A 17,028-nucleotide genomic window follows, 5' to 3' on the forward strand; every position below is an offset into this window, starting at 1 on the left:
ATCAGCCAACCTCTTCCAAGGATTGCGTCATAGCCCTTTTTCTTCAAGGGAATCACCACAAAGTCAAGAACGAAGGGCTGAGTGCCGATCGTCACCTGTTGAGCCATGAGTGTCCCAATGGGTTTGATACCGTGCTGGTCGGCTCCCACCAAGTTGAAGGTCGGCGGCCATAGTGTTGGCTTGCCCAATTTCCGCCAAGTCTCTTCGGGAAGTACATTCACCCCGTACCCTCTGTCTATGATGGTGTTGGTGAGGATTGTACCCAATATCCCCATTTCCACCATTTGCCGGGTGTCTCCTGCTATTCACCGCCAACAACATGGGGTCAGCTGAGGGGTTGACCGACACCTCTGTGTCTAGTGTTGCTGTACGGATCGACACTTCTATGGCATTAGTGATGGCTTCTCTTAATCTGGGCATGGTGTTGAGGAGGTCCTAGAGTTTGATGGGTACCTCGATCTGCAACACTTGTCGAAGGATGTTCTGTTCGGATTCAACGGATGTACTTGTCGAGGTTTCTCGGGGCTCCTTCCTCATTTCCCTCTCAATATCGCCCTTGGCTGCCCGTACTCGTTCCTTCTCTGTACGGGGGTCAGGATAAGTGGCCTTCGTTTGTGCTCTAGTGATGGCGAGCGTCTCCCTTTTATTGGACTTTTCAATTGTTAACAAATTTATTCTAGATTTCGAGCAACTCCCGTCGTCGTGATCTCTTGGCCCACACTACCGGCACATATATTGAGGGGTGTCTCCCTTGGGACAATTGCGTGCATAGTGTCCCCATTCATTACAGGCTCGACACTGGATCATCGGACGACTGTTTGCATCATACTGAACTCGGCGGTTGCTATTGTTGTTATTTTTTCCTCCTCGTCTATTCCTTCTGTACCCGTCAAAAGATGTTGTGGTATTGGCCGATTGCTGTGGGTTAGCAACTGCCGCGGTTGTGGAAGGTTGCTCCTGAGTCAGAAGCACTTGGGCGCTTCTTGTTTTCATATTGTACGGGCACTCCTTGGTGGTGTGTCCCAGTACTTGACAAATGTCATAGAAAGATTTCTTCGGGCACGTACCCTTAGTGTGACCTTCCTCCTTACAATCTGTGCACCACAAGTCCCCTCTGTTCTTACTGCTGCTCCCCTTCATTGCTTTGAATTCTCTCATCATTCTATGCATGTCCTTCTGTAGAGCGTGAACTTTCTTGCTTGAGTCCTCGTCACTGGTTCTCTTAGAGGAACCATCATCACTCGATGATTTATCCTTCTTTTTCTTTGAGGTCTTGCCTTCGCTCTCGACGTCCATGGCTTGGTTGTATGCGTCCTCGTACGAGGTAGGAGGGACAATCTTCATCTTCTTCCCGATGGAGGATCTTAGTCCTTCCACGAACCACCGCTTTTTCAATCTATCAGTGGGTTGATTATCCATCTTTCCGAGCTATTCTTTGAGTCGCCGGTTGTATGCTCGTACTGTCTCGTTCTTCCCCTGCTTTGTGCACAAGATTTCGGCGACGATTTCATTGTCGTCTCGAAGGAGTCAAAACTCTGTCTCGAAGAATTTCAACTCGTCCCAAGTACCTACCTTCGTCTTGTCTGTATCGGAGTACCAGTCGATGGCTACCCAACGTAGGGTGGCGGGGAACTGCACCACCCATTCATCATTGTCGATCACTCCAATGGGCGACCTTATCGTCTCACATGTACGACAGTGCCGTACAGGATCTTCCTTCTCGTCTCCGATGAATTTAGGCAACTTCTGCTTGTTCGCCATTATGCTCCTTAGCTGTGGCCCACTCTGCCCTCCATAACTCGACCCTCCAGAAACTGGCCCTCCAGAAATTGGTCCTCCAGAAATTGGCCCTCCAGGAATTGGTTCACCAGAACTTGGTACGTTGGGTCCCACCAGGTTACTCTGACTACCAGGGTTTGATAAGCCTGAACCGAATAAACTGCTTCTACTACCGTGCCCTTGTGTCCTCTCGACACCTTCGGCTAAACTGGTATCTCCCACTTCTCTGTTCTCGGTCTCGGTCTCCTTTTCACTTTTGGTCTCGTCACCTCTAAATGGCGTGTACGGCTCTACCGTACTCTCGTCACCAATCTCCTCCAACGTGAGGGAAAGGTCCCCCAACCGCTTCCTAGTGGTTTCTATCAATACATAATCTTGGCCCTCGCCAGTGGAGCCATCATTACCATTCCCTCCACTTCCTTCCTTGACAAGTTTCTTCAGCCGTCTCCTTCGTTCGGCTTGTTGCTCCAACCTTAGTGCCCTCGTTGTTGCCTCGTTCCCGTCTTCCTCTTGTCCCTTCTGTACATGATTTTTGTCTTTGTTCAGTGTCACGGGCATCAATTCCTACGTTTCGTCGAGTGGAAGGTTCTTTGGCGGCCTTCGCCACGTTCCTCCTCCTCCTGTCGACTCCTCTCTTCAAATTGTTGTAAAATTTGTTGCTGACGGTTCTCATGGTAGGTTTCCTCTCGGCGAGTTTGTAGGGTAAGAAATGCTTGTGCCAACAGGCTAGGCAGGTTATTCATCAACTGGTTCACCGCCGGACTTATGCCAAGGGCACTCCACACAATGCTCTCAGGGACATCCTCCGCTGTGTCTTCCCTTCGTACGTAAGTTTCGATTGATGCTTGTAAGATGCAGGTGAAGTCCGTTGTCAGTGCCCTCTCTCCTTCGAACAACTCCTCCGACTCTTCCTCGGGATTGCTACTTGTCTCCTCTCTCAATGGTTGTCCCATTATCGTCGTGCCATATAGTATGCTCCCGTCATTCCCAAGTTTAACTTGGCAATGGCGCCATATGTTTTGCCCCCGAGGGGTGTGTGTGCATTCAGTGTATAACAGTATAGAGATATAGGAAATGTAACAGTACACGAAAATGCAAGTAAGAAGAACTCATGTGTCTGTATTCATTGATTCCAAAATGCTAGTACATTCAAAACATAGTTTCCTTAAGCAATATCCACAACTTGAAATAGAGACCCAAGTACATATATATAGGTGTCGGTACAAGTTGCTCGGTGCCAACTGCCAGCAACCGTTAGGTAACCACCGACCCCTAACACACTTAACATTCTAATTACGATATGACATAATTACCCGACAACAACAATCAAGGCTGATCCTGATGCTATGCACTTATGTCAAATAGCAGCAGTTGGTCATGCCTCGGATTATACCTACCTTTTGGAACTATATTCCATCATTATCTTCTAACGTGTCGACAACTGTTCTTGTGATACCTCCTAAAGAGGAAACCTATGAGAAGGCTGTCCCCAAAGAAGATTCTCCTAAGAAGTAAGAACCCCCTGAAGAAGAAAGTTCTAAGTCTACCTCTTCCCCTTTGGCTTCATCTCCTTCTAAATCAAATGCATTTCTTGGTGATGATAGGGGTTCCTTAGAATTTACAGACTCCTTCTTGGAGAATAACATTCCAAAAGTATCATTCACACTTGCTATCAAAGATGATTATTCATTTATATCGTGGGATAATGTGAACACCATTGACTATACCATTAATGGTGATCCTCTCTCTCTTGAGGAGTTGCAATCATGTTATGGTCCAAGATTTAATATTCTTTCTAAGCTTGGAGATAAAGGAAATGGTCTTAGGGTGTATGGGGCAAGGAGTTAAGGTCCCTTTGGAACTGAAACTACGTTCTTTTGTGGTGGGTTTAGGTTACAAACCTTCTCCTCTGCCTTCCTGCCCCCTCTATTGTCTGATGTCTCTATGTCTTCCTCTTCTTGTCAGCAGTCAAACTTTTCTCCACAAGAGAAAGGGTTGCTGCGTGTTCCTCATCCTTTATCTGAGCAAGAGCATATTTTGTTCCGGCTTCTCAAAGCCTACTTAATTACTCTTCCTCCTATAGATAAGAGGTTTCATATGCATTATAAAGCAAAACATTCTTTTTGTGCATATCATCAAGTGCATGGCCATTCTACTAGTGAATGTAAGGCCTTGAAAAATTAAATAAAACTACTTCTTGACTCGGGTGTCATTAATCCTTCATTTATTGATATAATTGCTTCTTCTTCCTTGGATGACAAGTGATATTGAGTTTCACCTCTATCCTATTCTTTCTACTTGCTAAGCACTTTCTCATGAGGTTTTTACACCTTACTTCTATTGTGTCGCTCCTCACTTTATGGCATTTGTAGCTTCCTTGCTCATTGCCATTCATGGTGGTACAATGTTGCGTGCAATCCCACTTTCTCTATGGTAGCAACACAATAGTCTCCAATATAGTTGTCCTCCCCTATACGTTGGGTGCAAGTTATAACTTGTTTTCAAAGGTGTACATTCTTCTTGAGGATTCACTCACTTCTTTTCCCTAAGATATCAACATAGTAAATATGCTAATATCTTAAGGGGACCATACATATTCCATTCATTTGTGCATTCTTACCATATCTTTTTTTTCGCTTGCAGTGGCACGTGTCTCTTTTTCACTTGTAATGGTACGTCTATTTTTCACCTATAGTGATGTATATCTATCTCTCGCCCATTGTGGTGACTAGCTATTTGTTGCCTGCTGTGGCAAGTGTCTATTTTGGCCCTTGCAACGCTTTTCAAAATCTATCATGTCTATAGTGACTTTCCTCTATAGCATCGAGGTTGGTCCTACGTATTGAATAGATCGGAATACTAAGGGGGGGGGGGGGGTGAATTAGTATTCCCCTTTAGAAAGATTAAAACTGAACTGCTGAAACTTAACCTATTATCAATTAACTTCAGCACAAAAGTAATTCATGCAGCATAACAGAAATGAAAGAAATGCACAACCATAAGAGAGACACCAAATTTTTATACGTGAAAAACCCAAATTGTAAAAACCACGAAGAGGGTTAACTCTCAAGAAAATATAACTAGTTATATGAAGATTACAAGGCTCACTGCCGGAGGGCTCACTGCCCGGAATACAACGGCTTACTACCGGACTGCTCACTACCAAGAAATAGAGACAAAAATGAACTAAGAAAATTACATCTACACATGCATGGGATCAGTTCCTGATAAGCTCAGATATCCAAACAACTGCTTGCAGCAGATCCGGTGAAGAATCTTTGCAACTCTAACTCAATCTGCCTTCTCCAATCACTGTCATATCAATTTTGTCTTCTCCAATTAGACACAAACTCATGAACACTCTCACTCGCACTTGCACTTTCACGCACTCGTACTCTCATGTCACTGCTATACACACACACACACACACACACACACACACTTCCAGTATATGCATCAAGTCGGCCTTAAGAACACTTTCCCCAAGAATACTTCATCGGTCTTCTACATGATTTCCTTCAAGAATATTCCAACAGTCAGATTACACGTTACAAGCACCGAAACAAAAAAAACAAGAACAAAAACATTCAAGGCCGGCTAGACTTAGAATGAATATATCCTTGAACTTCCGCAAGCATGCTTCCGAAGCACAAAAACACGATCCAACTTGACATAAAGAAATTAAGGTCATGAACATTGTATTTTTAAAAGATCATCACCAAAACCCAAAATGCGGAGTATTGCAATCACCGCCGAACATCATCTATGTTGAACACACTTCTGGAGCAGAAATTCCGGAGCACCAAAACAGTTGTTACAACCAACACCAAAACTCAGACATTATGAGAAACATATGCTCATGCTAGCAATATACATTTCAGAAGCAATATTTGCAATGACTGCAACAACTACAACACATCTGTAGCTCAACATATCAACAATGTTCTTCACCTTTATGCATACATACCTATCTTCCATTGGTCTACATCATACATACGTATCATTGCTCTGCAACACTTATACTACTACTCTACAACACTATCTTGCTATATGCGGACCAATCCGGATCATTGGGTTTGACATCAATGACAACCAAACATATATTTCTAACACTACCTAGAATCTATCATTGTTTGGGCCTATATATCTCTATCAGTAGTGGCTCTCTTCCATAGTGAAGTTGTTTCTATTGAGCATCTTATTCGGAAGTGGCTTTCCTTCACAACAAGGTTGGTGCTACTAATCTTTGATCACCTACCATAACACAAATATCTAGACCATGATCTATTGTTCTAATTCGGTAGTGGCTTTCCTTCACAGCGAGGTTGGTGCTACTATTCTATGATCACCTGGCATAACACAACTTGGTAGATTGTGATCTCTCTTTTTAATCATTATCATCCGCATGACCACTAGTGACAGAGAAAGCTAGTGCTAGAGTCTTGTAATCTCTTTGACATTGGTTGCTTCCGTGTCTTTTGGGTGGATTCTTCTTTGAAGCAATCAATCATTAAAATTCTTCTCTTCTTTGTAGAATTCCTCTATGTGTTGTTTCTTGTTATTTTGGGGATGATGCATAGTACTGAGACAACCTTTTGCATCAAGGTCTCGTTCACTCTGTTGACTCAAAAATTTTAGTTTGTTTGTTGTCTGTTATTTTGCTTTGCATATGTGCTATCCATGTTCTTGTCTAAATATGTATATGCTTATCATAATATAACCCCGTCATTTTTGGAATTTTTATTCTCTAACCTTGTTGTCTTGTGTAAATTTTTTTGTCTAATGAATTTGTTTTGTAGGTCTTCAACTTGGGGGCATGCTTCCTTGTCTTGAATAGTTGTCTGCTTCTCCCTCTACAGTATCCATTTGGTATCATGATGTTATTTATGTTTAGTAGATTTCCTTTAGCGTGCATATTCATAAGACCGCTAAAGTGGGGGCAAAATGTAGAGTCAAAAAATTGCATACCTCTTTGCAATTTCACCTACACTTTTGTAGCCACTTTAGTGTCTATTCCCCTAGCATTTGAGCAGGCTCATTTCAGCCCTTGCATTAGCCTTTTCCTTCTTAGGATGCTCAAGACACCTTTTCAGCATCTACCTTTCAATGTCATTTTTGTATTAACAATGTGTTTCTCTTGCCACTTGTCATTTTTAATGTGATTTGTCTGGACATTTATGCGTCACGTGGACATCCGTGTGCTGCACTATCCTCCTGTAACATCTTAACGTTCAAATATTAGTTTTGAGCATTTTGACACTTGTCACTTGCCCAAGCCAGTGGAAACGGCTTGGAATCTTCCAAAATGGCTCGACATTCCTTCTTTCCTTCCTATTCTCTCATTTTAAATCCATTCTTTCATTCTATGCAATCTCTTTTGAATCCTCTCACAATCTCTCCAAGTTCTTTCTTGCAGTCTCTTGTGTTCTCTTGGCTTTCACAGCTCTCTCTCTCTCTCTCTCTCTCTCTCTCTAGCTTGCACAAATCTCTACATCTTGCTACAACAATCTGTCATAGCAATATCCATAGCTCTCTTGGCTTTCTCAAGCTTATCTAGGAACACTTTTCTATTTGTCTCATGTCTTTGAGCATCTTGGGATTTATAACATCCCTTGTCTATTAAATTATTTATCTATCTATATGTCTTTGATCTATGTATCTATCTGGCTACTGTGGAGGTGGAAACACCAAAACAGGGACTTGACCGAGGTAAGTCTCCAAACATTTCTAAACATTTTTCCTCTTTTGTGTTTGTGCAAGTTTATTGAAGATATTCAGTTGCATGGAGGTTTGCTTGTGTTTGTTTATTTCATTTTCATTTATATCTGTTATCTAGTATTTGTTGTTACATTTCCAACTTTTGGGTTTTGTAGATTAGTCATAGTATAGAGTTGGGTTTTCTCCATTTTGTGAGTTTTTTTGTTTTCATCCATACGAGAGTATAGTGTGCTGCACTGGCATCCTTGGCTGAGATGCTCAAATTCAGACGAAAAACTCCCTGTCGTCTGATCTTTCCATTTCCATAATCATACTCTTCATTTTCCTTATTTATAATTAGATATCTTCACCAGTTCAAGTAGTTGGAGATATCCAACTGTATGAAGTGAAATAGGCTTTCAAGGGAATATAGTTTTCCCTTTGTAGAGTCATATTTCCTGCATTACAGTGCTCTGCTACTGTCACTTGTGGGCCTACTACTTATAATACCAATTGATGTGGGACTGCTGCTTCAACTTGCCTCCGATGCTAAGATGTCACTTGGAGGGAGTTGAACGTTGGTCTTTAACATTAGACCCAAGTGGTCCTACCATTTGACCACAACCCCCATGACATATTTTGTGCATTCATTAGAAGACTGGCATTTTCCAATTTGACCTTCATTATAGGTGAAAGGGTTTATATTCTTAATGATGACTTTTTGGTAATCAACAGAGTCTAAATTTTCTTGCAGTTGGGCTTGTAGAATCCTATTATAAAGAACTTTCTTTCATATTCTTTAATCGAATATGGAATAGACAGAATTTTAGATTTATATTTTAGGGCCTGCATTGTTGTTTGGAAGATAAAAAATTGGCAAACATAGTTTCTTAATTTCCTCCATTTTTTAATATTTATTTTAAAATTTTGAAAACCTAAAATTGAATCTTATATTAATCATTAAAGTATGAATTTTGTATATTTCTAAACGTTTGAGGTGAAACAATTACTATGCTTTTTCCACTCTAAATTTTTTCAAATGATGAATATCTCTAGTGCTGTGATATTTCCAAGGAATTTTGATCTTAATAATTTTTTTGAATCTAAAACATGCATGTTCATAATAAATTTCTTATGTTTCTTGCTCTATAATTTGACAGGCATTATTGGTCTGAATGTTTAAAAATTAATGTGCACATGTTTATTTCAGAAGTTTACTGATCAAGTAGTTGTGTATTCTATGTTCATGAGATAAGTAGTAGTGATTATATACAATAAGACAGGAATGGTTGGCTTTAGAATTTAAGATAGTGTTTGAATTATAATGTTTAACATATATTAGCACAATTACTTTAGATGGAGATTAATATATTCCAATATATAGAAGCTGACATTGTTCTTTATGGTTTCCTGTACTGAAATGGAATTAAATACCCATAAATTTTTTGTATCATACAACTACGTGCAAAATGACATTTGGTAGTGCTTGTGTTCTGTGTTCTGAACGTTATCTTATTCTTCAAGGAAATTGCATACCTACGTGTTATCTGGGCAACAATATATGCTTTGAGGAAAACCTGATCATTGCCTACCTTTTTTATTTTATTTTACTCTTCCAGGTGGAGCTGCAATAACTTGTAAAAATGAGCTTGAGATGATCAATGAGGAAAATCTTGCTCTTGTATCATCACAGTTGAGGAAGGTGCTGATGAGTCCTTCTTCAGTAAGACAAACAATGGACTGGAGCAAACAAGCTGGGACAAAAGAGTTGATTGTTCCAGATAATTTTGGAGAACAACAAATAAACTGTGATTCGTTCATAGTGGTTCATGGTGCTGGTATAGTTCTGAAACATTTTTTGCTAAAATTCAAGGCTTATAGGCAAAAATATGTTCTTTGTGCAGCACTAGCACTTTCTATCTACAATTGTCAGCAAAAATGTTATTTGTTGATTATTTCTCTTCATTGTATGTGTCATGTCCCCTCCTGGATCGTTATATATATACGGAGAGAAAGAGAGAGACCCTAAGTGAAGAAATTATTATTATTAATTAATATAATAATTACCAATGAATGATTATTTAAAATTCATTAATTAAATATTATTTATGAACATGATTTGAATATTATATATTATCAACATAATTTATATATTCAATAATAAATAATAATACAATTAAAATACAAAAGAAGAAAATAATATCTACTGATTATTAATTTACAAATAATAATAAACCATAAAATAATTAAATAATATTTATTGATTGTTAATTTACCATTATTAACTTACACCTATTAACAAATATTATAAGCTTTAGCGCTAATAAATATTGGGAAGCGGTGACTTTTCAAGGAGTCACCGCCATTCCCTAATCCATTCTAATGGACACGACTCCCCACTAAAGACGTGGAGGAGAATAAAGGGAGACATCACGGGTGGGGGAAAAGGGAAAAATGAGGAAGGGAACGAACTATCTCAGAATTTTTATTAAGATACGGGCAGTCACATCCTTGTTTGGTGGTGTGCATAAGGATACAATTAATATGTATGATTAATACGTGAAGCCGATAATGTTCTTAGGTAGAGTATAATAATATAAATAAAGATAATAATGTGATAATTATAATTAATATAATATCTTATGAACACGGCTCTGCATTATAATAATATCTATAAATAAATTAAAATATATATAAAAGGGGAGTTAGGAAGGAGAGTGTGTGGGCAGAAGAAAGAGTGTAGGAAGAAAAGAGCAGAGGCGCCACAGGTACGTATATAATTATATTGGTAGTTTTAATGTTTATGTCATTATTAATATATATAATGCGTAGTTACAGAATTCTGTCATGAATGTTATAATATGTAGGTTGCATAATTATATCATGAATATTATAATAAATATTATAATATGTATGTTGCAGAATTATGTCATGAATATTATAATATGTAGGTTGCAGAAGTAATGAATGAATACTTCATGATATATGTTAATAAATATAAATAATGGACATTTTATTATATACGTTAATGAATATAATTAATGCTTATTCAATGTATATGTTAATAAATATAAGTAATTAATATTTTAATATATATATTAATGAATGAATAATTTAATATATATGTTAATAAATATAATTAATGTATATTTAATATATATGTTAATGAATATTTTTATATATATATTAATGAATGGTTTTTAGGAATGTGTAAACATATGTTAATGGATATGTGAAAATATATGTTAATGAATACATATTAATGAACAGCTAGGAATATACGTAATAAATAAATATGAATATGGGTTAATGAACATTTTTATGAATATATGTTAGGGAATACATGTTAAATCAGGAATATGTAAATGTGGATTATGGAATGAAAAATAGTAATCAAATGCAAAAATGTATTATAAACGTGATTACATGATGGAGGCTATAGGGGGGAAACTCCCTTAGTCTAAAGGAGGGATTATGATAATCCCTAGGGCAGTATATATACTGAATATCTATATGCATATGTATGGCTTGGTTGATTAAGTTCAACCAAGAAGAGACGGATCTAGCCGGTCCCCTCTGAGGACTTGGATGATGGGATGCATCACCCAAGGCAAGGAATGGACATAGGGTCTTCCTTGGATGGCTTGGGTGTAAGAGGTTACACCCAAGACAGGGATCGAATTAACCTTAGATTTCATGGATGGCTTGGATGTAAGAAATTACATTCAAGACAGGGGTCGAATTCACCTTTGACTTCCTGGAGGGCTTGGAACCAAGATGGGTTCCAAGAAGACGAGCTTCCACGGCCGCCTAAGGACATACTTTTGTATGGCATTCGTATCCTTTTATTAGATGAGAATTGTGATTATGTAATTAAGTATCTTAAAGTTAGATTGCAATTTAAATTAGTTATATATATATATATATATATATATATATATATATATATATGTTTTATTCTAACAATCTGTTTTGCAGGACAATGATCTCTAACTAGTAGGGACATTACAGTATGCCACTTATTTTTATGCTACAACAACCTACCTTTGTGTTAGCCAGATTTTTAATATAGGCAATTGCCAAGTTATATGATTATGGATTATTTAAGGCATTCATTTACAAAACTAACATCCGTAAGTTTGATGTGTAAAAATAATGCTCATCTAGCTGTCTTTGCACCATTGTTGTACATGTCAATGAATGTCTATTACAGTGGTTCAAACTTCAGTATCACCAGGGCCATATGGATAAGTTTGTGTTGTACTTTTGCAATGTTCAACTAAATATGGATATTTTCTCTTGCATCTGTCTACTAATTCACCCAACATTACATCCAAATAGAGTATTTGTCCTAATTTTTGCCTCATATGGACAATAAATTTAGTTCTTTTGTCAACAAATTCATTATCAACTCTTAGCAATCTAAATTATGATCAATTTGCTAGCTTGTACAGTTTTCTATCAGAATTTGGATAGATCCTCCTAATGTGTCGCATGGGGCTCAAGACGTTCAAGATGCTAATTCTTTTGTTTGAGGATCTCTCCCCCTTCATTTCTCCACAAGTGTGCCTCATCCCTCATCGTCAAGTTTTCTTCTTAATCTTTCTTCTTTTGCACTTACACAAAATATGATCCTAAAAAAACACCTCTTCCTCATTTTCTGGTTTTGCAACTCTGATCTTGGCATAGGAACTCCTGCTTGAATGTATTTTTCGGGTGTTGCAAGTTAAGAGTGAAAAGGTACTCTCCTATCTTGGATTTTTATACTCCACTATGAGGTATGACTATTCTAAATGTTGGTAAGCAAGACTTCTTGCTTCCTATAAGCATTTTAATTTCTTGTGTTCCTGTCTTCTTCAAAACTTCTAAACTAGAGTTTTGCACAATTTTGTTCAAAAAATTTGATTACTAACTCCTTTTTCCTTTGCTTTACTTTGTATGGAGTCATGGACCCCATTTTTTGTTTTTAGAAAGGTGATGGTTTGTGCACGTAAGAGGATTTATGATTGAACATGTCTCCCTTTTTGTTGGAATTGCTCTCTCATATTCTATTTGTTTCCATTTTCCCTGTTTTGCTTAATAGTTTTCTCTAATGTGCTCCATATTATGACACACTAGGTTCCCTTCCTAGCATCTCCCCATTCTAGCTTCATGAATAACATCTGCAAACTTTTGGTTGTTTTGTTCAATTGACTTTTTTATAATGGCACCGATGATTCTTTCCTTCCAGACCTTGATAGAGATACTTGTTGAAACTTGTATCTTGTCCTTCTTGTCTTTATCAGCCCTGCTCTTTCTAGATTTGGTTGTCTGGCCCCAACTGGCTATTCATATTGTTTTCTTAAACAATGCGTTGGTGTTACACTACATTTTGTTTTTAGTGTTTTTCTTCCTTATTTTGATTTCTTAGGATTATAATATACTTATCTACCTTTTCCTTGGCATTAGTATTGGTATCAGGCTTGATTTGACCTTGCATAGTTTTGGCATAAACTAGTTAATTATGTTGCTAACCACTGTACCATTTAGATTGTTGAGAAGAATTTCTCTATTGTCTTGTATTTCACATTATGAATGGTTAAGCCATATCATTTTGAATTTTTGTTTCTTTGTTTCACTTTAATTGTTACATTGTAGGATGAAAGTTCTTGGCTTTAGAGTCATTTTCTACAAATGTTTATTGGGCCAATATTTCTTTTGCTTTTGGGCAACTTCAATGGCTTGGTGAGAATCCATTTGCCTTTAGTCCAGTGTGGTTAGTTTTACTAGTCTTGTGGTTAGGATTTGTTAATTTTTCTAACTTTTTCTCTAATTCTATCCTTAGGCTTCAAACCATGAATTTAATTGGAATCACAACTCTCTCTTAGTGCATTTGATGGAAAGTGGTGTGCATTGTTTTTACATTTTAATTCATCTCATACTTGCAGTGTGATAGATAGAAGTTGTTACTCCTAGTAATTTCCTTCTATCCCATTGGACTTTGGCATTACTACAAATAGGACTTTGTTCGTAGCCTTTGGTTGGCCATTGGCTCTTGGGTTACTAAGGGCTTGATGGGGAGTGGAATATATAGGGAGTGGAATATATTATATTCTTTGGTCAAGTACTAGATTATTTGATTTCAAAATGTCCTCTATAGTCACTTTTTAGGTGAAGTTTTCCTTAACTTGGCAATTCTATACTTGTGTAAGAATAAGTTTGTGCTTGTTGCAAAGTTTTTTGGCAAGGCTCTTGCCTTTGGTCAGTTTGCTTGTATGATGTATTTTCATCTTCCTATTATCATCTTGTTGAAAGGCCCAATGGAATGCAGACCCCATAATGGGTGCTGCCCCCAGACCCTTGCAGGGTGTATTGCCCCTTGACTCTATTGGGGGTGTTGCCCCTAGACCCCCTCCACGCTCATTTTATTTGCCAAGACTCTCTAAGTTCAAGTTTGCAAACTACACTTCCATTTTTATTTATAGGTCCTTGTCTGCAATCTCATTGACTTTGGAAAGTGTTCCCTAATGTTACTTGATGTTTTCTTGTCGTTTGGAAGACGGTTTTTTCTTTTGGGTGGGATCATGTAGTCAGTGTACAATGCCTATTATTATGTTTTGATAATATTGGTTATCCGACTATGTATTAATTGATATTCAGCTTTGGATAGTTATGTGTCGGTTGGTCGACTGTTGTGTTCCTCTTGGCAACCATTAGATCCTTTAAATATACTGTGTATCATCAAGGAAAGTGCTACAATCTAGTTGGATCAACTCTTATCCTTGGACGGCCATCTCTAGTCTTTTCTTTTGTATCAACTTCATGTTTGAATAAAGATATATTTTACTCCTGTATCTGGTATGCATTGTCATCTCTATTATTAATTTACGTTTTCATTCTATCAGACAGAGCAGTAAACAATAATGATGTAGATGACTTAGGATCTCAAACACACAACCAAAACTTAGAACACATACTTCAAACTAAAATACAATAAAATGAAAGAAGCTCTTTTCGGGTGATGCAAGATAGCTTGATCCCTAAGGTGCTCTTGCATCAATAGTTTGAAAATTTTCTGATATAGAAACAGTCTGTCTAGATGAGATTGACACCACTTTTTTAAAAAGTGGTGAAGAGTGAGAGCATAGGTATAGAGGATTCACCTACTTGGTTAGGTGAAGTCTGTCTTATTGACACAATTGAGGAGCTACCTACATTAGAGAAAATTTAGTAGAGCTGGGTTGAGACATAAACACCTATCCTGCCATGACCTTTGACTAGTAGGCCTTAGGCACAATTAAATGGACATAAGACAATCCTGTTAAATTTATTTGTTGAATTTTCATTGTTATGCTTATCTTGGTTTGGAATTATGGGTATCAACAAATTCCAATTCTTATAATAAGATGCTGTAATTTGTTACAATTAATTTACAATTCATGTTGAAAATTCTAGTTAGTGGTGGGGTATCTATTTTAAATATTACAATGCAGTAATGAGATTACATAGTTTATGTTTTAAATTTTTAATCTTAGTTTAGTTGATTTTTAACTAATATTTATGGAATTTTAAGCATAATATAGTTTATACTGATGTTGTCCCAAAATTTATCCCCGTTTTCATTTTCTCTTGATTGATATTTTTTGGGACTATAACTAATTTTTCGCCTTTCATAATTTTTGCAGCATCAGTGCAAGCTATTCGATATTTGTTTTAATATTCTTATTAAGAAATTTAAGGTTGTTTATTTAAATTTTTCATAATTTTTCTCTTTTTTGAATTCAGGATCATTTGGACATTTCCAAGCAAGTAAATCTGGTGTGCACAAAGGTGGATTGCCATTATCAATTGTGACAGCTGGGTTTGTGGCCACGAGAATTTCCGTATCTACTCTACTTATCTTTTTTTGTTATTAAGTCAAATGTTATGATTTTAGATATTTTTCTTGTAAGCATCTTTCATCTGTCCACTGCTGCTTTCTATTTTCTCGTTTACGCATTTCTTTAAAAGAGAGATAGGATCCAATATTAACCTACTAAAGAAAACTCTATTTGACTGGTATTGTTAGGTAACTTCTCTCAATCTCGAAGTGGTGAGGGCACTTGCCAAAGGTAAAAGTTGTTTTATTATAATGACAAGTCAATATACCTATAATACCTTTTGTTAACAACTCCTATATGTTGATGAATGCTATATAGTCTATTCAATTTACAATTGATTTCAAAGATTTTTAATGAATGAGTATTGTTGGTGTGCATATGGTTTTATCCTAACTAGTTCTTAGTTGGAACTTATTCACGTATTAAGTTTACTTAGGCATACATGACAGTTAGTTGTCATAAATGTCATTTACACGTTAAGCGTACTTAAACTTAGTTGGCATAAGTTAGTTATCATAAAGGTACTTTATATAACTTGTCATTTTTTATTGTTCATAGGATCATGTTAGTTATCCTAGGTGACATTCTAGAAGATGTTGCAACATTTTAGGCCATGTTCCATTATTTAATATTTGCTTTAGGCATTTATTATATTGCATCATGCATTTACTTTTATATCAAAGGTAGTTGTCTCATCACATAGGATTAAGACACATGTCAAGATCTTGTGTACTCTTACCTCATGCTCTTGCCTAGATAAGCAAGGCTCATTTGTATATTGTATCATTTCAATTGAATCATTTTCATATCTCATTGAGTATATCAATTTCATGTTCATGCAAGCTCATGTTGCAACATTCTCTTGTGGAAGGCATGTTTCTTGGTTGATCCTTTGAAGTATGCGCAACTTCATTATGGGTTTTTGGTTATTCCAACATGGTATCAGAGCTAGGGCCTTGTAAATCCCTTCTTGTATTGAATAATTGAGCTATTGCTAGAATATAGATTTTTATTTTTGCATTTTGAAGTAGGCTGGTCACATCAACAACTAGGGGTCAATCTGCCTAGGGCTTAATTCGGCCCCCTCTTTTTCACTAGGATCCATATAGGTGATTTTTTTCCATAGAGCATATCTTGGGCATACAGAGTTGGATTTTCGCAATCCATATATCATTGGAAAGCCAGTTCCACCAAGTTAGTAGTGGTGCAAGTTAATTCGCCTAATTTCACCATTTATTAGCATTTATTGCAGTTTGAATTCAACCCTTCTATTTGGACTCCCGAGCTCATAACTTTTTGCCACGATCTTCAATTTCCGTCATTCTTGCAGTGTTGGAAAGGTATTGAGGAGCTCTATCATTTGGTCCATGCACTTTTTCTAGATTCAACACCAGGTACTATCTAGTGAGTTTTTGGCATTTGCTTGATAACTTGGACATCTTGATTCTTGGAGAGGTACAATTTGTGAGGGGCTGCATTTTCAGTTGCTTATCATAGTTGGAGGTTTCTATATTCATGTGATGATTTTATCTTTGAGATTTTGAAGAATTGTCATAGTCTATAATTGGTTTTTCATTTCATCCTTCTTTGATCATCTTGAAGAGGGGGAATTACAAACAATGGAGAGATGGCATATCACTCATCTTCGAGGACTTCATTTATTGCCATTTTGTACAATCTTGTTCACCTACCT

General features: G+C 37.1%; 1 protein-coding gene across 5 annotated transcripts in view; it reads left to right on the forward strand.

Moving 5' to 3' along the window:
* Positions 1–17,028, forward strand: part of LOC131047927 (isopentenyl phosphate kinase) — a 307,620-nt gene that overhangs the window by 64,151 nt on the left and 226,441 nt on the right. For all 5 annotated transcript variants that reach the window (XM_059218360.1, XM_059218359.1, XM_059218358.1 and 2 more), the window contains exons 2-4: positions 9,096–9,314; positions 15,241–15,338; positions 15,524–15,566. In XM_059218360.1, the coding sequence (XP_059074343.1) occupies positions 9,096–9,314; positions 15,241–15,338; positions 15,524–15,566 (360 nt within the window). The remainder of the gene's footprint in view (positions 1–9,095; positions 9,315–15,240; positions 15,339–15,523; positions 15,567–17,028) is intronic.

This window comes from Cryptomeria japonica, chromosome 3 (genome assembly GCF_030272615.1).
Source record: "Cryptomeria japonica chromosome 3, Sugi_1.0, whole genome shotgun sequence".
Lineage (NCBI taxonomy): Eukaryota > Viridiplantae > Streptophyta > Pinopsida > Cupressales > Cupressaceae > Cryptomeria > Cryptomeria japonica.